At 48.4% G+C, this 21,156-nt stretch overlaps 1 protein-coding gene across 1 annotated transcript in view; it reads right to left on the minus strand.

Annotated features, from left to right (window-relative positions):
• Prkce (protein kinase C epsilon) overlaps nucleotides 1-21,156 on the minus strand; it is a 607,312-nt gene that overhangs the window by 30,877 nt on the left and 555,279 nt on the right. The window contains exons 12-14 of the mRNA XM_045137520.1: nucleotides 8,081-8,219; nucleotides 1,445-1,633; nucleotides 452-598 (exon numbers count right to left, since the gene is read on the minus strand). Of these exons, the coding sequence (XP_044993455.1) occupies nucleotides 452-598; nucleotides 1,445-1,633; nucleotides 8,081-8,219 (475 nt within the window). The remainder of the gene's footprint in view (nucleotides 1-451; nucleotides 599-1,444; nucleotides 1,634-8,080; nucleotides 8,220-21,156) is intronic.

Genomic DNA, 21,156 nt, shown 5'->3' on the forward strand with positions numbered 1-21,156 from the left:
TCCCCTCAGGACCTCGTGCCAGCCTTCTCTCACAGTGTTCACTGAACCCCACTTCACATGCTACCACAAGACCAGCGTGGTGAGCACTGAGTCGCGATCTTTTCCTTTTAATGGGCTCTTGCAGAGAAACAACCGGGTCTGCCTCTCAAGACGCCTTTTATCTCTACCCCACAAGGACGAATGGCATGTCTGTCATTTCGTGATCAAAGCAATCAACAAAGCTCAACTGTGGAAGAAATGGTCCTCTGCGGTCCCAAGGTCATCACCCTGGAAGGGGTCATATTTTGCCCAAGACTGCTCAATTTGCTTCCCTCTGGGGGAGTCCTGGCCACTGCTGTCTCTGTGGCCGGGCAGTCAGCCGTAACCCCTCAGGCTGCACTTTCTGGGCCCATGTGGGGCTAGTGTGGGTGATGGCTGACCACAGAAGGGAAGGATTCGGGGTTCCACTTACAATTCTTGGCTTGAAGGGAGGCCTGATCTTCTTCTGCTCCAGCAACACCCAGTCGATCTCCTTGAAGAAGGGATGCTGCTTAATGGCATCCTCCCCGTTCTGTGACGCCACGCAGCCCAGGCGCTTGTGCGGGTTCTTGGTCATGAACTGCGGGGTTGGGGGGGGGGGGACAGGACACAGGATACTCAACGGAGGCTCACAGGCACAGCCTCAAGACAGAATTTGTTACATCCTTTCCCACACGTATGTTTGCATGTTAGAGCCTCATTCATAGGGTAAACTGCAGCTCTTTCATGTGTGATATATATCAGATATCATTTTTACCTGCGTGTGCGCACGCGTGGTTTTTTGAAAAACAATATTTAATTTTTATCTATTTATTTATCTGACAGAGAAAGAGGCAGAGAGTGTGAGAGAATGGGCGTGCCAGGGCCTCCAGCCACTGCAAACGAACTCCAGACGCGTGCGTCCCCTTGTGCGTCTGGCTAACGTGGGTCCTGGGGGAATCGAACCTGGGTCCTTTGTTGGCCTTGCAGGCAAGCGCCTTCACCACTGAGCCATCCCTCCAGCCCCACAATTCCTTATTTGTTGGAGACAAATCTCTCCCTGAACCTGGAGCTCACCAATTCAGCTAGCCTGGTTGGTCAGCAAGCCTTGATGGATCCCCCCTGGCTCTGCCTCACGCGTGCTGGAATTACGGGCCTGTGCAGCTATTCTTGGCTTTTGTGTGGGCTCTGCGGATCTGAACCTAGGCTTTGATGCTCATATGACAAGACGCTTCAGTAGCTGGGCCATCTCCCCGGCCCCAGACTCCATTCTTCACAACGGGCACGCATGAGACTCATTGAATCGTCACAATGTCGTGACGTACTTTTACCACCTCTGTATTATAAATGAGGCATCTGAGGCATGGAGAGGTTAATTAACCCGGCCATTCCCTCGGGGAGGGATTCCCTCAGGGAGCAGAGCCACGGGTGAGAGACGGTGACTCACGGCTTTTAAGATGCTCACGGCCTCCTTGCTGAGCCAGACCGGGTACAGCACGTCATCATGGAGAATAGACTCGAAAAGGTCATCCTCATTGTCAGCTTCAAAGGGGGGCTGCCCAGCCATCATCTCATACATCAGCACCCCCAGGGCCCACCAGTCCACTGAGGGACCATATTCCAACTCTTGCAGGATCTGTTCAGGAAATAGGCAATGTCAGGGATCATCAAATCATCAAAGGACCACCCCCCCCAAAAAAAAAAAAAAAAAACAACCACCAACACTCTTGCCACAGACTTCTGTGGGAAGGTCGGTACCTTTGCGTCCAACTAGCTCCTCTGGAGAGTGGAGCTGTGCTACCCAAGGTGAGAGGAAGTCTAAACAACACCTTAAGGGATAACTGAGCATGGGAGGTATTTTACTGAAGTCCCATTATCCTCTCCCCACAAAGTCAGCATCCAGACTCTAGCTTCCAGTGAGAATAAGTCACTATTTTTCGTTTTTTCAGAGAGAGAGAGACAATTGACTTGCCAGGGCCTCAGTCACTGTAATCAAACTCCAGACGCCACCTAGTGGGCATGTGTGACCTTGCGCTTGCCTCACCTTTGTGCATCTGGCTTACATGGAATCTGGAGAGTTGAACCTGGGTCCTTAGGCTTCGCAGGCAAGCGCCTTAACTGCTGAGCCATCTCTCCAGCCCAAATCACTGCTTCTTTGAGTACCAGATCAAGCTTTTTATTTTTCTTTGAGGTAGGGTCTCACTCTAGCTCACTTCCAGGCTGACCTGGAATTCACTTTGTAGTCTCAGGGTGGCCTCAAACTCATGGTGATCTTCCTACTTCTGCCCCCCCGCCCCCCAGGTGCTGGGATTCAAGGCATGTACCATCATGCCTGGCCAGATCAAGTTTTTGATTTGCATTTGTGGCTATTTTCAGAGAGTGGGGGGAAGAAAAGGAAAGCACATTTTGACACTATAATCAGGGTCACAGGAGCAAGATGCAGACTCCAAAAGATACAAACTAACTATGACTGGCAGTTCAGCAAGCTCAGAGTGCCATCATCTGAAGTGTGGGCATGCTCACTGGCTGCATAGCAAGGGTACTATAATCTTGGTCTTCCTAAAGGGGTGACAGTGCCAGATTTACCTGAGCTCATGAAAATCGGTCTCTCCCACACAAAGGACCACTGGGCTCATACATATGCCAAGAAAGGGCCCATCTCCATTACCCTTCCTGATGCCCTAGGATTTGCCAGTGGACTTGTCATCTATCCACTTTGATAGAGGCCCGAGCCCCTTCCTTTCCTTATAAGCCACCCTCATGGATGAACACTGTGTCCGGTGACCAGAGCCAGAACCCTAAATTAGCTCTGTGGCCGGCACGTTGTATCTTTGACCGCAGTCCCCTGGTGCCAGCAATGCTCTGTCTCTCCTCATTCCTCTGGCCAAATGTCCAGAATCATAAGTGACTGAACACGCAGGATGCGCTACAGGAATCCCAGGCCGTTTGGGATTAAATAGGGAGGACTCGAGTCGGAGGCCTTAAACGCTATGAAACGTGCACACACCCAGCTTAGGAACCGGCTCAAGGTGAATGAAGATTGCAAGAAAAGGCAGCCCTGGCGCTTCACTACGTGGGGCTGGTGATCCGTTGGGACCTTGGTGAGAGAGGGGAGCTGTGAAGCCAGAGAGATGGGCTCCACAGGGCCAGCGGGTGAGCAATTCGGCTCGGCTTTAAAGCCAACGCCAACTTCTCCTTTAACTTCATGGGAGCCAGCACCCGGGCTATCTCACCCTGGGGCTCCCTGGTGCCACCGGTTTCGGTTCTTTTTAAGTCACAGCTACGTTCTTTCTCCTCCAGGATGCCTCCCTGGATTTTCCCAGCTCTTTCTCCTATCCTGTGACATTCTAAGACCCTACCCATTCCTGAGGGTTGCAGATACTTCCCAATGCTACCACTTTTCTATTTTTATTCATTTGAGACACACACACACACACACACACACACACACACACACACACACACGGAGAGGGAGGGGAGGGAGAGAGAGAGGGAATGAGGGAGAGAGAGAGGGAATGAGGGAGGGAGGGAGGGGGAAAGGGAAGGAGGGTGGGAAAGAGGGAAGGAGGGAGGGAAAGAGGGAAGGAGGGAGGGAGAGAGGGAAGGAGGGAGGGAGAGAGGGAAGGAGGGAGGAGGGGAGAAAGAGACAAAGAGAGGGAGGAAAGGAGGGAGAGAAGGAAGGAGGGAGAGAGGGGGAGGGAGAGAGAGAAGGAGGGAAGGAGAGAGGGAGAGGGGGAGAGGAAGGGAAGGAGGGAGGAGAGAGAGAGAGGGAGGGAAGGAAGGAGGGAGAAAGAGAGAAGAAGGGAGGGAGACAGACAGAGAATATGAATGTACCAGGGCCTCCAACCACTGCCAACAAACTCCAGGCACATGCACCACCTTGTACATCTGGCTTATGTGGGACCTGGGGAATCGAACCTGGGTCTTTTGGCTTTGCAGGCAAGTGCCTTAACAGCTAAGCCATCCCTCCAGCCCACTGCGGTTTTCAGTTACTTTTTCACAGTCAGCTCTCTGTGCAAGGCATCTCACCAGCGAGTAAGAACACTGTCTTTCTCCAGAGATCACTACTGTGAGCAGCCCATTCCCACACTCGGGATATACGCGATGTTTGTCGTCTGCCTCTGGGTGCGTCCTACGTGCCTTGTTAACACCCAGACATAGAGGGCTTGAGGTTCTTAGGGAATCACTCTGTAGCCTCCCAGAGGTTGGGACTTGTGTTTCTTTGGGACGCCTTGTCAGAACTAGAAGGTGCTGTGGAAATGGCAGTGTGGCCCTTTTCACCCTTCCCAAGTCCCCTTTGAGCCTTCTTGTTGTGGGTGGAAACTTCGGTAAAATTCCTTTCAGGCTCCACCCTGATTATGCCCAGCCTGATCACGGTGCAGCAGAGGAGCTGATGAGGAGGACAAGACTTCATGCTTCATGGGAGGGAAGGCCACGGCAGCCGGCCCCTCAAGAGACTCAGCACTGGGGCCGAAGAGAAGGCCAGGTTGTTGGGCGTGATGGCATCAGATGTGATCCAGAGCTGATGACCATTTCCTGGGGAGCAGGGGCTAGGCATGGAGCAAAGAGAATGAGGAATGCCTGAGGGGTGGGGGGCCACCCAAGGCCACGGGCTGGAAAGAGAAGCCTTGGGCAGAGCTCCTGCCTCAGAAAGTGGCTCTGGTTTCAGGGCTAGCCTCTCCTACTTGAATACAGGTTTATGCCTCTGGAAGCACTGCCACGCTTTCATCCCATTAGAGTCTCAAAGCAGCCTGGGCAGGGCAGGTGTTATGATCCCCATCAGAAAGAATGACTACTTCGTGACTTCATCAAGGGCGCACCAAGGACATGCTAGCCGAGTCTGGCCTGGGGCAGGTGGCGATGAGGTGGGGGGGGGTCCCCAACACTCAGGGCTGTTTCTCCTGCCCCATCACACAACCCGACAATGAAGGCATGTGGGAGGGAGCCACCATCTCTCCAGCACTTGTTATATGCTGGAACCAGGCTAAGTGTTCTAGAGGGGGCTCCATTTCAGCCCCCCACCAGCCCCGGCTCAAAGCACTAATGCTTTTCTTTGTCTTAAGAGCAGCCGTTGTTTCCCGTCTCCAGCGTCACGGGGATGCTTCTGCAGAGCGGGCAGCAAGAGTGGCCAGGCCCGAAAGATCCACCGCCGTGTGAGTCTCAGCGGTGGGCTACTTTGCATGGAAGCGGAGGGACTTGCTTTCTTTTGATTTTCCTGTTTTAAACTAGCACACAAGCCCTTAGGTTTCACGATGATGGCATTTTCTTAACAATTTGTTTCTGTTGATCTACCGTAGTGGCCTCCTTTTCATTTTCATCACACGTGTCCTCTCGTGTCCTCCCTCAACTTCAACACTCCTTCGTCTTGTGGTCCCCATTCTAGTTCCATAACCTAAACTCTCCCACTTCTTTTCTTCCTTTCTTTCTCCCCCCCTCCCCGCAACACACACACACACACAGAGACAGAGAGAGAGAGAGAGAGAGAGAGACAGAGAGAGAGAGAGAGTAGATAGAGTATTTGCCTTTCTGAGTCTGGGTCTCCTTGCTTAGTATAACTTTATAGCTAAATAAAATTCCATTGGGTATGTGTGCTACATTTTTTTAAAATTTATTTATTTATTTATTTGAGAGCGACAGACACAGAGAGAAAGACAGATAGAGGGAGAGAGAGAGAATGGGTGCGCCAGGGCTTCCAGCCTCTGCAAACGAACTCCAGACGCATGCGCCCCCTTGTGCATCTGGCTAACGTGGGACCTGGGGAACCGAGCCTCGAACCGGGGTCCTTAGGCTTCACAGGCAAGCGCTTAACTGCTAAGCCATCTCTCCAGCCCATGTGTGCTACATTTTGAGAGCGCATTTTGTTCACTGTAAAGTGAAGGTCATAGGCAGGGTCCTTAACTACTGTTCAGACTTTGCCGATAGCATCAGCTCACAGAGGGCCTGGGATGGAATGAATATTCTCACGATAAAGCAACAAATATAGAAGACGAGGAACGTGGATTGCCATGGAGAGTCCTTGCTGTCAGCTATTTCTTCTGCTAGTGACCTTGCTAAGCCAACACACTAACAAGGACTGAAATGGCTACTCTCAGAGCTCCTAGAAAGTAAAAGCGCTTTAGAGATCTGACCTATGCAGGGCGTGGTGATGCGCACCTTTGATCCCAGCACTGGGGAGGCAGAGGTGGGAGGATCGTCGTGAGTTCGAGGCCAGCCTGAGACTCCATAGTTAATTCCAGGTCAGCCTGGGCTAGAGTGAAACCCTACCTCGAAAAACTAAAATGAGAGAGAGGGGGTGGAAGGGAGAGAGGGAGGGAGGGAGAGGAACTGGCCTATTAAATTCCCTCTCCCTGCTCCTAAGCTCCGTGTGGCTGTGTGTGCTCTATGGAGAGCTGTTAAAGGTCCAACCTTCACTCTGCATGGCGTGCTTTGCTGTGGGCCTATCTTCTCCTGCGGACTTTGGGACAGCTCTGACGAGAACCTTCCTCCAAGGGCAGATTTTTTGGCCCACAAATTCTATTATTTATTCATTTACAACATATTTTGTATGGATCCATCATGTGTTGGTACCCTCTTTTCCCTCGTCCCTGCCCCCGTTCTGCTGGGGACCCTCCTCAGTGGGGTTGCAGGTATTCCCCATGGCTCTTAAAATATTTCTGCCTCACTCTTCCACAGAATTCCTGAGTGAGTTTTAAGTTGACTTCAGTGATGAGCTCTTAGGAGCCTCTGGATCTCTGCTTTGGGAGGTGTTGAGAGTCCTCAGGGTGGGCCATGAATTCTTTAGAATATAGGCCATATTCCTGAATCCTTTAGTGTAAATGTATTCATTATAATAAACATTAAGCAATGTTTTGCTGTAATTACACATTCCATCCACAAACCATCAAGACCCTGTGGTCTTTGTGCTGGATCTAGGGAGTACCTGGATTAGAAAAAGAGATCCTGCCTTGAAAGAATTCAGGACCAGGAGGCATAGAGCTTCCTTCCCAACTCTATCCTTCTTGTTTTCAGAAACGTCCTCCACGCCACTAAGGTCAAAGGAGAAACCATTATTCTTTTTTTTTTTAATATATTTTTATTTTTTTATTTGAGAGTGACAGACAGAGAGAGAAAGAGGCAGAGAAAGAGAGAATGAGTGCACCAGGGCCTCTAGCCACTGCAAACGAACTCCAGACGCGTGCGCCCCCTTGTGCATCTGGCTAACGTGGGTCCTGGGGAATCGAGCCTCGAACCAGGGTCCTTAGGCTTCACAGGCAAGCGCTTAACTGCTAAGCCATCTCTCCAGCCCCGAAACTTTTATTCTTTACAACTCAATTTCTCTTCCTCATGCTCCAAGAATCCTTCCTGTCTCCAGAGGGCATAATGTACCTTTATCCTGCTTAATTCCTTACTCACATATGTGAGTCACCCCATCTAGACTCTCTTACAAGAGGAGGAGCTAGTGCCTCAGTCAATTCCTCACCCCCCACATTGCCAAGTGTCTAGCAGAAAGTTCCACAAAACCTGCTGGAAGGAAATAAAACTCCATACAGGCCAATCTTTCTCTACTGTGGGCAGTGCTCAGTGAACCTGGGGTCTCCTTCCCAGCTTCTGCGTCTCAGAAAAATCAAAATCTATTTTAACGAAGCATGATGAAGCTCTATGGGGCTTCCAAACGGAATCATCTATATACAGTAAGCATTTCTTGGTTTGCCCGAGAACGACCTGGGTCGACTCAAGCCAAGAGATGAGCAAAACATCCACTCGGCTTTCACACAGGCCACCAGCTGGCGTGGCTCTCTGTGGACGGCTCTGTCCATTACCCAATGCCATCAGCTCACTACGTGGGATTATCGCCACGGTGGACGTGGCAGACAGCCCTGGTTCCCCTGTGCACGCTGCAGCCCACGAAGCCAATTGCCATCTTTTTCCAATGATATTTCCTTATCTCATCAGCAAGAACTGAACACAGTGATGCCAGTTTCCTTTATTTTTTGGTGGTTCTGGGCCAGGAAGAGCGAGAGATGCTCAGCGAGCATGGGTGGTTGGTTTTCGGCGAGGACCTAGCATCAAGAGGTGGTGGCCCCTGGCACACGGTGGCACTTACCTCGGGAGCTATGTAGTCAGGAGTCCCACAGAAGGTGGTGGTTGTCACACCGTTCAGAATCCCTTCCTTGCACATCCCAAAATCGGCCAGCTTGCAGTGGCCTTCGGCGTCTAGAAGGATGTTGTCCAGTTTCAAGTCCCTGCAAGAGCAGCAAACACCCACATGATTAACATCACTCAATGACCCCTCTTCCCCCCACAACAGGGTCTTGTTCAATTAGAGAAGTACACACCTAGAGAAATCTCCAGAAAAGGAAGTCCTGGAAGATGTTGCCCTTTGCCCTTAAACGAATCCTAGATCACCTAGGATGTCTCTTCCAGCCCGTCAGAGAATCTTTCCCAACCAAGGCACGGATCCAGACCGCAATGTTACTCAGGCCCTGTTGTGAACGGGCTGTGGGGACCAGCTTGGCACATAGTAATACCAACGCATCCCATAAAACCACCTCAGGGGCAGATGCTCCCGTGCTGGGCACCTCGCAGATGGGCTGATGGATTCCGGAGGGTGACTGGCACATACAGGGAAACAAATGGCCCTCAGACTTGGTGGGTCAAATCACAAATAGAGGCAAGGGAAACAGAGGGCGGATGCAAAAGATAAGGAGATGGCCTGGAATGGGATTCTGGAAAATGCTGAGGCAAGACGGGCATGCTGGAACCAGTATCAGAGAGCTCAGAACACCAGGAGAGAGAGGTTTGAAATCCATGCTGAGCGTGAACGGATCCATGCCTATACAGCATGATGCGTTTGCAAGATCAGTGTTCTGAGGACAGCAGACAAGGGGAAGTAGGATCTGGAGCAAGAAGGTTGCCATAGCTTGGACCCACAGGGCTCAGATGGCTCCTCGTGGGAGGTAAGGACCATGGGGCATGATGCTAGCTCAATCAGTGATTTTTTGCATGTTTGTTTTGTTTTGTTTGTTTGTTTGTTTGTGGGCCATTTTACACCATGAGGCTTTGAAGCAAAACCTAGGGTACAGGGAAGGATTCCCTCACCACATGTGAAAACCCCAGGTCTGGATCCATATTGGAATCTGGGCTATGGTTGAAGGTTTTCATCCTGGGCTTTCCCTCAGCAGCCGCCCTGGGCTAGGGTGGTTGGGTTTTACAAACAGGACTGCTCCCCTACGTGTGAAGAAAAACGGTAAACGCCATGCTCATGAGCCTGCTGGTGTCTGGACTTGAATTCCATTCAGCCAATGCCAGGGACCCAGACCTAAGTGGAGGTAGGAGAGAAGCATCTGAGGATCTGCCTGCCTTGTATCCATGACCCTAGTTCCGCTCACAGCTGGAATTCCTTAAGGAAAAAAAACACCCTAAAATTTGCTCTGTAAGCAAATGTTCAAAACTGCTCAGAAATAAGAAGCGAGCCCCACCAGCAGAGTTAGTGGGGCCCCTGCACCCTGGCACTGCGGGTGGTCAGGGCTCAGCTCTGGTGAGGGGTGGACAGGCCTTTGACCTCACCGGACTTCCTTCATGGACAGTGTGAGTCTGTCCACCTGCAGATGGTCATTTACTGGAAGGCTGAGCGCGCATGGAGCTGTGCGCTGGTACCTGGCGCTGCCCCCTGAGGTCCACGCACACAGATCAGAATGGAAAGCCATCAAGAACCCTTCTGCACGGGACATCGCTCGCCGGGACGTCTCAAGACTTACACAGCGCCTCATCCCCACGCTGAGGCTGAGCTAGGAAGGAAACGCGCTGCTGTCCCTGTAGAAACCACTGAAACTAAAGGGAAGGAGGTGGTTTCCGCAGCGTGGCCAGGGTGCGGCCCTCCTCTTCAGTGCCAGTCATATACTTCAACTGGTAAAATGCCCCCAGTGCCTGCTGACAAATTACTCTCTTCCAAAACTTTCATGGAGCCATAGGCAGGACTCTATTTTTTTTTGTTTTTAATGTGAGAGGGAGGCAGAATTGCAAGCCAGCGCCTCCAGCCACTGCAATAGAAGTCCAGATGTGTGCGCCTCCTTGTGCGTGCTTTATGTCACTGTGCGTTGGGCTTACGTGGGACCAGGAGAGTCGAACATGAGCCCTTAGGCTTCACAGGCAAGTGCCTTAACTGCTAAGCCATCTCTCCAGCCCTCTAATTTTTACTTATTTGAGAAAGCGAGAGAAAGAGGCAGGTAGATACACAAACACACACACACACAGAAAGAGAGAGAGAGAGAGAGAGAGAGAGAGAGAGAGAGAGAGAGAGAGAGAGAGAATATGGGCATACCAGGGCCTCCAGCCACTGCAGATGAACTCCAGATGCATGCGCCACCTTGTGCATCTGTCTTAGGTGGGTTCTAGGGAATCGAACCTGGGTCCTTTGGCTTTGCAGGCAAATGCCTTAACCACTAAACCATCTCTCCAGCCCTCTAATTTTTAAATATATATACATATATATATATACACACACACATGAAATACACTCAACACATTCCAAGCCAGCCTGAGCCTCGTTCCCTGATCAAACTGCCAGGCTGAGTAATCCAGGCCACTGTTCCCTAGGCTGGTCTTCCTACTGGGCAGGGAGGACCTCTCATTTCTCCCCACCTCCTCTCTTCTGCCCCTGCCCTGCACTGGCCCCAGAGGCACACCGTCTTTGCTTTACTTCCGGCCCTCCCTTGGGGATGAAACTGCCCCAGCTGCTGATCCAATGTGAGCAAGTCCTTCAGGCAGCTGCCCCAGGCTGGTGACCCCGCGGGGGTACCCAAGCCGAAACACTTCTTCTCACTTTCCTGCCACTGATGCCTAAAATTCCACCTCGGGCCACTTCCTCCCGATTCCCGTTTTGCTATCTGAATTTCTTGAAAATGTCAACTTCACACAAAACCAAACTGCAGAGAAGAGTGAATGATTTCTGGTCCATGGGACAGAAAAAAACGCATGGTTTAGAAGACCCTTGGGAGCCAGGAATGCTGTTACTGACTGGAATTTTATTTCTGTGGAAGGTTTCATTTTCATTTCAAAGAAAAGTGGGGCTGGGGAGATGGCTTAGCCATTTGCTTGCAAAGTCTGCTAGCCTGGGTTCAATTCCCTAACACCCATGCAAAGCAGTGTTCATTTGGTTTTCATTTGAAGTGGCAAGATACGTGTGTGTGTGTGTGTGTGTGTGTGTGTTTTCATTTGGGATGGGATGGAATAGGATGGTAATCACAGAAAGGCTAGACTATGCCTGGGAAGATCAGGAAAGGATTCTTCTGCGAAGGAGGAGGTGAGGACAGCTGGTGGAAGAGAAGCCCGCCACTACAAATGACCCCAGTGGAAGACAGTGCAGCTTCTGACCCTTCACTTTTCCCTCCCCAGAAATGGCTGTCACAGAAGCACTTCTTCCCACCTGCGTCCCTGCCCAGGAGTCCACCGGCAGGTCTCAGCGCAACCCCCCCTCACCTCCCTGGATGGAGGGTCATGAAGAGAAGAGTGTGCCCCAGCCTCGTTTTCCCTGAGGCGTGGCAGTGGGCAAAGCAGGATTTGGGGACATCAAGGAGCCTTTCCTCCAGGAGAGTTCCCAGCTGCTGCTCAGACCCAGGCTGACGAGTAACCAGGGTTTCTGCAAACTTGACTGATGGCTTTGCCAAAAGATGTCTCTCTCAGGCTGGAGAGACGGCTTAGTGGTTAAGGCACTTGCCTGCAAAGCTAAAGGACCTTGGTTCAGTTCCCCAGGACTCACGTTAGCCAGATGCACAAGGGGGACACATGTGTCTGGAGTTCATTTGCAGTGGCTGGAGGCCCTGGCGTGCCCATTCTCTCTCTCTCAAATAAATATATAAATAAATAATATTAAAAATAACAAAAAAAGATGTCTCCCTGATCCTCAAATACAAGAGCACACATGAAGCTGGGGATATTTTTAAAGAGAGTGTGTGTGGGGGGGGTCATTATTTAATAATTTTACTAATTTTATTTATATTTTCTTTCCCACTAGCTCACACATCCATATGATTCCCACCCAAACAAAGACCCTAGAAGTGTGCAAGAGCAGATAGTTTTAACTGTCCTTTTTTTTAAAAAAAAAAATTGTTTATTTTTCTTTATTTATTTGAGAGCGACAGACAAAGAAAGAGGCAGAGAGAGAAAGAGAGAGAGAATGGGCGCGCCAGGGCCTCCAGCCACTGCAAACGAACTCCAGACGCGTGCGCCCCCTTGTGCATCTGGCTAACGTGGGTCCTGGGGAACCGAGCCTCGAACCGGGGTCCTTAAGCTTCACAGGCAAGCGCTTAACAGCTAAGCCATCTCTCCAGGCCTTTTAACTGTCTTTTTCATGGATTCCTCTGTTGTCCTTTCTTTCCTGACAGTTTTTGTTCATTTCCTGGGTATCCTGTCAGGAACACTTTATACATCAACGGGAACGTGTGGGTCTACGATTGTTTTCACAAAATGGGAATACGTGGACTTTTGGGGAACACCTTGTTTTCTTAGTAAGTACTTGGGATCTTTTCATCTGGGCACACAAAGAGCCTCTTCATTCTTCTTTATTGTGCTTCAGTATTTAAAAATTTTTTAAAAAATATTTTTATTTACTTATTTGACAAAGAAAGAGAAAGAGACAGACAGAGAGAGAGAGAGAGAATGAATGAATGAGTGGGCACACCAAGATCTCCAGGCACTGCAAATGAACTCCAGACGCATGCGCCCCCTTGTGCATCTGGCTAACATGGGTCCTGGGGAATCAAACTTGGGTCCTTTGGCTTTGCAGGCAAACACCTTAACCGCTAAGCCATCCCACCAGCCCCTGCTTCATCATTTTTTATAGGAGGGGGGCATTTAGGCTGCTTCTAGTATTGTGCTGTTACAAAGTATTGCTATAATAACTTCACACACAGGACATTTTTGCATGGGTCAAGAGATTGTATGCATTGTCTAGAAACTTCCGAGTTAGACACAAGAATGCAGACACAGCCAAGTTACTGTCCTTACAGGCTAAAACATTTCATATCCGCTAGCAACAGATATAATATCTGCGTTTCCACGTTCTTAACACTGTGATATGTTATCGAGTTTTGGTAGCGTGCTAGGTTTAAAAATAGTATCTCAGTACATTTTTCGATTTCTGTGTAAGTTTGAAAATTCTTTCATATATTTAAAAGGGGGTGGTATTTTTTTATGAGAAGTGTGGGATGTTATTTTTCTTTTCTGGTATTTTTCTATTGGCTCCCAGGAGTTTTTGCTGTATTGGGGAACAAAGTTTGTGCAGGATAAGAATTGCAAACACTTTCTTCACTTTGCTGCTGGACCTCTGACGAGGATCATGGTGGCCTCATTGATATCACTTAGTTTTCTGTAATTGAGTTGACGTCTTCTAGTTGGATAAGTCTGGGATTCCATGCCTTAATTTAAAATGTTTTTTTTTTTTTTTTATCAATTTAAAGTTATAAATGCATCTTCCTAAAGTTTCTCTTAATGCTTTCAATTTCATCTTATCACGCATGTCTTTGGCACACTTGGAATTTGTTCTGAAAAAAAGGTGTGAGGTATAGATCCAACTTTATTTGTTTCAAGATACCTGGAAATGATCCCAGATACTTAATAGCTCATTTTGCCTCAATGATTGAGTTACCAGCATCGAGGAATACATGTGTTAAATTTGCATACGCACTTGGAATTTTTCTACACTCCTTATCCTGTAGTACCATGCTACTTTTCTTAAAATTATTGCAAATTTTAATTATGATACATATTTTATATTTTTGCAGCTTTATATTGTGTCACTGCTCTCCCTTCTCAAAATTTCTTGGCTTTCAAAATTTGTGTTTATTTTTCCATATGAACTTTAGAATCACCTAGTGCTGGTTTTTTTTCTTTTAATTGGGAACATGCTTAAAGTTATAAATTAACTCAGGGAGAATTGATATTTTTATGAAGTTGAGCCTTCCCTTCCAACAATACTGTTTGTTTTTCCATTTGTTCCTCTTATCTGTGTCTTTTAGAAGCATTCCAGTAATTCTCTCACATAGCTCCTGCACATTTCTTGTTACATTTCATGACAAATATCTGGTTGTCCACTGTCCATCCTCACTTTCTTCCTTAGTAAGAGAATGCTGACTTTTTTTTTTAAGTCATGCACAAGCCACTTGACTATAAACTAGAATTAAAAGCCTACCTTGGAGCTAGGTGTGGGCATGTGTCCAAGGTTCAGCCAATCACATGTGTGCAAGTCTTTTCAAAGGGAATAGTTTTATTCTTTCTCTTGCCTTCTCTCTTCTATAATTTCTGGCAGCCATTTTGAGCACTAAAGACAAAAACTAAAGCCCTAAGGATGGTCAGATGACTTTCACACACAAGAGAACGAACCTTGGCTCTCATATTGTTTGGCATTCCATATCCATTGTAGCTGGATCCACTCCTAAATAATCCAAGTTCTTATCACAAAGGGGGCGATTCCTTCCAAGGTATGTTCTGTCTGGTCACCCTGAAGCTATTCTAAATTCTCAACTTTTTTCTAAAGGATTTTTTCTAGTTCATTCTTCTGGATTGTTTTATAACAGTGCAATTAATGATCCTTTCATTTCTTCCCTTTCAGTGCTTCGATTATGGGCTGGTCTCTTTTGCCTGACCTCTGGACTGGCGTCTCAAGAACACTACTTCTAATGCTGGACTCACTGGCTGCGTGGCCCCACGGGCGGAATCCATTTATCACAGCCCTGGATCCTCGCTATTCTTCTGTCCTCTCCACTACATGGAAGACTTGTACCAGCTGCCTAGGAACCACGCTTCCTTCCTTTCCAAGTTGGCCAGAGATATGGCCTAGGAGCAAAAGAATAAGAGCAGTTCCCCACACCTCATCTGGTCTGGGGCTTCTTAACCTTGGTACATCTGGGGCCAGGAACTTCTTAATTGTGGAAGCCTTCCTGTGCAGGCTAGAATGCTGGCACCATCCTTGGTCTCTAGGTGTTCAATGTCATTAGTACCATTTCTATTTTCTTTTTTTTTTAAATTTATTTCTATTTATTTATTTGAGAGAGAGAATGAGGCAGAGGAAGAGATACAGAGAGAAAGAATGGGCACACCAGGACCTCTAGCCACTGCAAACAAACTCTAACACATGTGCCACCTTTGTGCATCTGGCTTACGTGGGTCCTAGGGAATCGAACCTGGGTCCTTTTGGCTTTGCAGGCAAGTGCCTTAATCATTAAGCCATCACTCCAGCCATTTCTATTGTTGATAGCCACCTCTAGACATATCAGACATCCCTTTCATGGCCTCAGGCTCACAACTACCACTCTAAATTATAACCATAATTACGGCGCCACAATGGTCTGGCTCAGATCATCAAGCCAAACTGGTCTTTGGGAGTAATGCTCTGACTAAAAGGAAAGCATGTCTTGTGCCCAAGCGTCTATTTTCTGCCTTGAAGACAGGAATCTGAGCTTACCAACCCTACTGACATCTGGCTCCCGCCCCCCACCCCCACCCCTTTGGAAATGGATGAGAAACACTGAGGCATGGAAAGGGTAAAACTTGGCTCAAGTCACATGGTTGCCGCGGCTCAGGTGACAACCCGTGATCAGCTTTTACATAGAAGGCGAGATGCATGGGCTGCGATTGTCTATGTGATTCTCGGAGCTAAATTCCTTCAGGCTGGGAAAAGAAGATGCCATGATGGGAAGGGAACCACAGGGGCTCTGAGGTCACAGCCATGGGCAGAGAGACACAGTGATTTAAAGGCAGGATGGCATAACCAAGATGCCCCTGGGACAAGGGCACAGAACTCTTCCAGAAAACCAAAAGTCATCAAGCAAGGACATTCCCTAAACAATATACTTTCAGCGACTCTCTAAAACCTAGCTGATGAGAAATATTCTAGCAGTTAGTTTTGGGAGAAACCTAAGAAGGCTTCACTTCTAAAACTAATTGCGCTTGCTACTTTATTGGGGGTAGGAAAAGGAAGAGGGGCCCACGAGTTCAAAAACAGAAACAAAGTCCCCTAAAATAAGCTTACTATATGGTAGAGAAAAAACAAACAAACAATGAAATACCGGAGGGAAGCTGTTGTGTCAAAATCGTGTGTGTGTGTGGAAGAGAGAGAGAGAGAGAGACAGAGAGACAGAAAGGGAGAGAGTGTGTGTGTGAGAGAGAGAGAGAGGGAGAGGAGAGTGTGTGTGAGAGTGAGTGTGTGTGTCTGTGTGTGTGTGCACATGCATGCACACACAGAGACAAGAGGCGGACACCTGGTATCTTTGTTGCAGAGACCCAAGGTGGACATCAGGGTGTGTGTGTGTGTGTGTGTGTGTGTGTGTGTGTGCACGGAAGAGTCCAGAGGTGGACACCAGGAATCTTTGTTGATCACTCTTCTGCATTTGCTAAGGCAGGTCTTTCACGCTAACCCAGGACTCAGCAATTCAGCTAGTCTAGATCAGTCAGCCAGCAACAAGGACCCCTTGTGTCTGTCTCCCAAGCACTGAGATAACTGCAGGCCATCGCTCCCAGCCCCACATTTATGTGGGTCCTGGGGATCCAAACTCAAGTCATTACACTTGCACAGCAAGTCACCACCAAGCCATGTCCCCCAGGCCCCTGTTAGGTAAGTCTTGTAATATTGGGGGTATGTAAATATCTTAATATTGGGTCTCAGAGATGGGACAAGAGCAGTGGTCAATCAAATTGTACTTGACAAAATTATGCTGAGTTTTGTGCTTTGCTTTGAGTTTTCCTTATTTTTTAAAAATATATTTTATTTATTTATTTGAGAGAGAGAAAGAGGGGGAGAGAGTGAGGGAGGGAGAGAGAAAGAGGGGGAAGGAGGGAGAGAGAATGGGCATGGCATCCAGCCACTGCAAACGAACTCCAGACGCATGTGCCCCTTTGTGCATCTGGCTTATGTGGGTCCTGGAGAATCGAACCGGGATCCTTTGGCTTTGCAGGCAAACGCCTTAACTGCTGAGCCATCTCTCCAGCCCCTGCTCTTTTTCCTTTTTCCCCCCCTTCTCTTCTGTGGTGCTCAGGGTCTCCTGCATGCCAGGAATATGACATACTACTGAGCATGATTTTAATATACCAAGAAACCAACTACTGAGAATGAGACTTGCCCCAGAGATGTGGCTGGGTCTGGGTCTAATCCATGTCAAGACCTTGTCTCAAAACAATAGTCCTGCCAGATTCAAAGCATTTCTGGAATTAAATGAAATAATGTATAATAAATGCAATAACAAGCATGACATAAAATAACCAAATCTTGATTTTATTTATTTATTTATGTCAATTACAATGTACAATCACCGGTTTGGTGATCATATGCTATGATGGGTGATTCTAAGTAACTCCCTATCCTCTCTCTTCCTGATGTCCAGGTATGAGGTGAGACAGTTCTGAATGCAAATCCTAACTCTGCTGTCTATCAGGCAGGTGGCCCCTCAAATACCTTTGTGACTCCATTTCCTTGTCTGTTAAGTAGGGTTTTATTGTCCCGACCGAAAGGGGTCACCTGTGTGAAAGTTCTCTAGCAGAGTGTGACTGACGTATGTAGTTCCCCAGAAATCCTGCCTTCTCTAGGGACCTCTAACCATCAAAAAAATTAAAATTCACATCTCAGCCAGCACAAGGCACTGATTGCCTAACAACTTCCATCATTTGAAAATATTTATTATCACCTGTAGAAGTCATTAAGGTGGGAAGACAGAAAGAAAGGGAAGGAGGAGGAGGGGAGGGAGGGAGAGGAAGAGAGAAAAACGGTCAACTAGCCTAGTGGAAAGCGTCAAGAGTGCGCCCCCCCCCCGCCCCACCATGCACAAGAACAGCCAACTCCCTAGGGAAGAAAGCAAAGATGAGGAGGAGAGGGTGCCAAGAGGAATAGTGTGGATGTTACTAACTAGAACTGACGTGACAGCATCCAGATAAAGCCAGCTTTTCAAGCCCCGGGGCTTTCTCTTTTTTTTTTTTTTTTAAATTTTTTTTGTTCATTATTTATTTATTTATTTATTTATTTGAGAGCGACAGACACAGAGAGAAAGACAGATAGAGGGAGAGAGAGAGAGAATGGGCGCGCCAGGGCCTCCAGCCACTGCAAACGAACTCCAGACGCGTGCGCCCCCTTGTGCATCTGGCTAACGTGGGACCTGGGGAACCGAGCCTCGAACCGGGGTCCTTAGGCTTCACAGGCAAGCGCTTAACCGCTAAGCCATCTCTCCAGCCCCCGGGGCTTTCTCTCGAGAGCTACCACCCTCTGCTGCCACATTGAGATCTGCAAGGATGGTTAGCAGAAGGTGAACCAAGCCAGGACTAGGGAGGTAAACTGAGACCCGAACTTCACAGGGTCAATGGAGGCCCACCTTCCCCTTCATAATGAACCTCGGTGATGACATCTCCCTCTTGGAAAGCTATTCTCTCAATCTGATGCGAGATTCTTCAAGAATAAGGGCCAGAAAGCTTCCCTTCTGCAAACCACATACACTGAGCTGACGGTTGGCATATGAGGCCAAAAAAGAACGAGAACAAGTGTTTTTGCTTGACTTGAAAGAAGACTCTAACGTGCCTGCACGCCTTACCTAGAGCCTGCATTTTAATGCCCTGTATCTGGGAATGTTAATTCCACAAAGGCCAGGCCTCACTCAGTACCACAAAGATGATGACAGATGCTTCCAGTTATTTGGAGATCGGGGAAAAAAAATGGCTTCAAGGATGCCGAGAATTTGGGTAACCCGTGAGCAGAGCCCCGAGGGAGGTGATGAAGAAATGCTTATTTCGGGACGTGGAGTGGAGGCTTGTGAATGGCCGTGGTTAATCGGATGGGAATGGGGACACTCCTGGAAGATGTTACCAAACATCTTCATATTTCACAAGAGAGCCAAGAGAAGCTGTTGGCTCTCCTCACTAGAGTCATACTCCTGTCCATTTAGAGTCCCCTCAGCCACAGTGGCCAGCTGGCACCATCCTTCCAACATCATTACTCGTGGGCATGTGACATTTCTCAAAGACCACTGAGGTGCACCAGGAAGGCAAAGTGAGGTACGGCTAAGCCCTCCCCACCAGAAAGAAAAGCACAATTTATTCGGAAGCCCTAGATAAAGAGACTGCTAAATTCTAGTAGGCAAACCCACCTCCTTTTTTTTTTTTTTTTAAAGGAAAACCCAATTATTTAGAAGCAAAATAATATTTGCCTTTAAAAAAAGAGAGATTTTTTTCTGGGCTGAAGAGATGGCTCAGATTTAAGACGCATGCCTGCAGACTATAAGGACCCATGTTCAGTTCCCCAGTACCCAGGTCAAACACGGGGTGATGCGTGTTTCCGGCATTTGTTTGCAGTGGCTAGAGGCCTTGGTGTGCCCACTCTCTCCCTCCTCTCTCGGCCTCTTTTCCTGTCTTTCTCAAACAAAATAGACAAAATATTTTAAAAATATTTTTAATTTTTATTTATTTATTGGTTTGACAGAGGGGGAGGAAGAGACAGAGGGAGGGAGAGAGAGACAGAGAATGGACGCGCCAGGGCCTCCAGCCACTGCAGATGAACTGCAGACGCGTGCGCTGCCTTCCTTGTGTGTCTGGCTTACATGGGTCCTGGGGAAATCGAACCTGGGTCCGTTGGCTTTATGGGCAAGCGCCTTAACCGCTAAGCCACCCCTCCAGCCCCAATAAAATATATTTTTTTAATGTAAGAAAAAAAGATTTGCCTCAAATGCTTTTCCTATGCCATGCTTATTATTGCATTTTCCAGCCATTCTTTCACTTCCACAAACATGTTGAATCTGTCAGGACTGTTGTTGTTTTGAGACAAGCTCTTCCTATCATGTGCAGCTGGTTCTCCAATTCCTCAGCTCAAGCAGTCCTTCCAACGCCGCCTTTCTGCTAGCTGGGATCACAGGTTCCAGTAGCTGCTGGAAGGACCGTTGCTAACCCCATTTTCTACCCGAGGGAAAGACAGTCTGGAGGGTTGTTTAGCTGATCCAAGACACACACGCAGGAGGCGGGACACTGCCTCCATGGCCTTTCCCACTCTGCTATGTTGCCTGATTAATCAGACATGTCACTCCACCCTTTTGTGGGACAGAGAGCAATAGCTATAACCACTAGGGTGGCGGTTATTTATGACTCACCGAAACACCCAAGATATCACTGATAAGCTAGATGAGGTTGTCTTCGCCAAAAATGGCCCCTTATGCGGAGGCAGCAGACTTTCAGCCACTAGACCGGCAACTGGCAATCCAAGATGGCAAATAGCATGCTGCTTCATAGCCAACACAAATCGCCGGGTTATACCTGGGTATCGAGGCTTGGAATCAATGCAGAATGAACGGCATGCTCAGCCAGTTGCTTTTAAACAAGGCATAGCATCTGGAGAGATGGCTTAGTGGTTAAGCGCTTGCCTGTGAAGCCTAAGGACCCCAGTTCGAAGCTCTATTCCCCAGGATCCACGTTAGCCAGATGCACAAGGGAGGGCATGCGTGTGGAGTTTGTTTGCAGTGGCTGGAGGCCCTGGAACACCTATTCTCTCTCTCTATCTGCCTTCCTTGCTCTGTCGCTCTCAAATAAATAAATAAAAACTGAAAGAAAAAAGAAGAAAGTGTTTGCTTACCCTTTCTATTGCTGGACTGACTCCCACTAACGGGAAATGGACTTTGACTTGAGCTAGAAGTGTATAGATGCCAGGATATGCTACCAACCTCCAACACCACGGTGGGCTCCTAGGCCCCTCGGGGCACCCACGCCTGCTTGCCGACTCCTTCCCGTGTCATCAATCAAGTTGCTCATCCACAGAGCTATTTGGGGTTCAGTGGCTAGACCGAAGCCAAGAGCAATGGTGACCCCTAGCCGCTTCCTCGTATGTGTCTGTCTTCAGGTAGGAGATGAGGTGCTAGATGAGTTAATCCCCAGGGACCCTTCTGGTCTACAATGCTGGGAAGGACTGGCAGCTGGAGCCCATGAAGCTTGAACCGGAACATCCTGGCTGCTGCCCACCAGACGCTGCCCTTTCCAGTGGGGGGCAAATTGTAAAGCAGATGAAACTGTCTCCCGCCTGTGTCCTTCCTTGGGGAGGGGGTGGGGGTGGAGGCGCTAGGAATTCAGGGGTAGCATCCATCCTTTGTAGTGTCCATCAACGTGGTGGTCGCTTACGTCACCTCACAATCCAAACTGGGGCTCTGGGCGACTTTGACTGGTTCC

Source organism: Jaculus jaculus, chromosome 18, assembly GCF_020740685.1.
Source record: "Jaculus jaculus isolate mJacJac1 chromosome 18, mJacJac1.mat.Y.cur, whole genome shotgun sequence".
Taxonomy (NCBI): Eukaryota; Metazoa; Chordata; class Mammalia; order Rodentia; family Dipodidae; genus Jaculus; species Jaculus jaculus.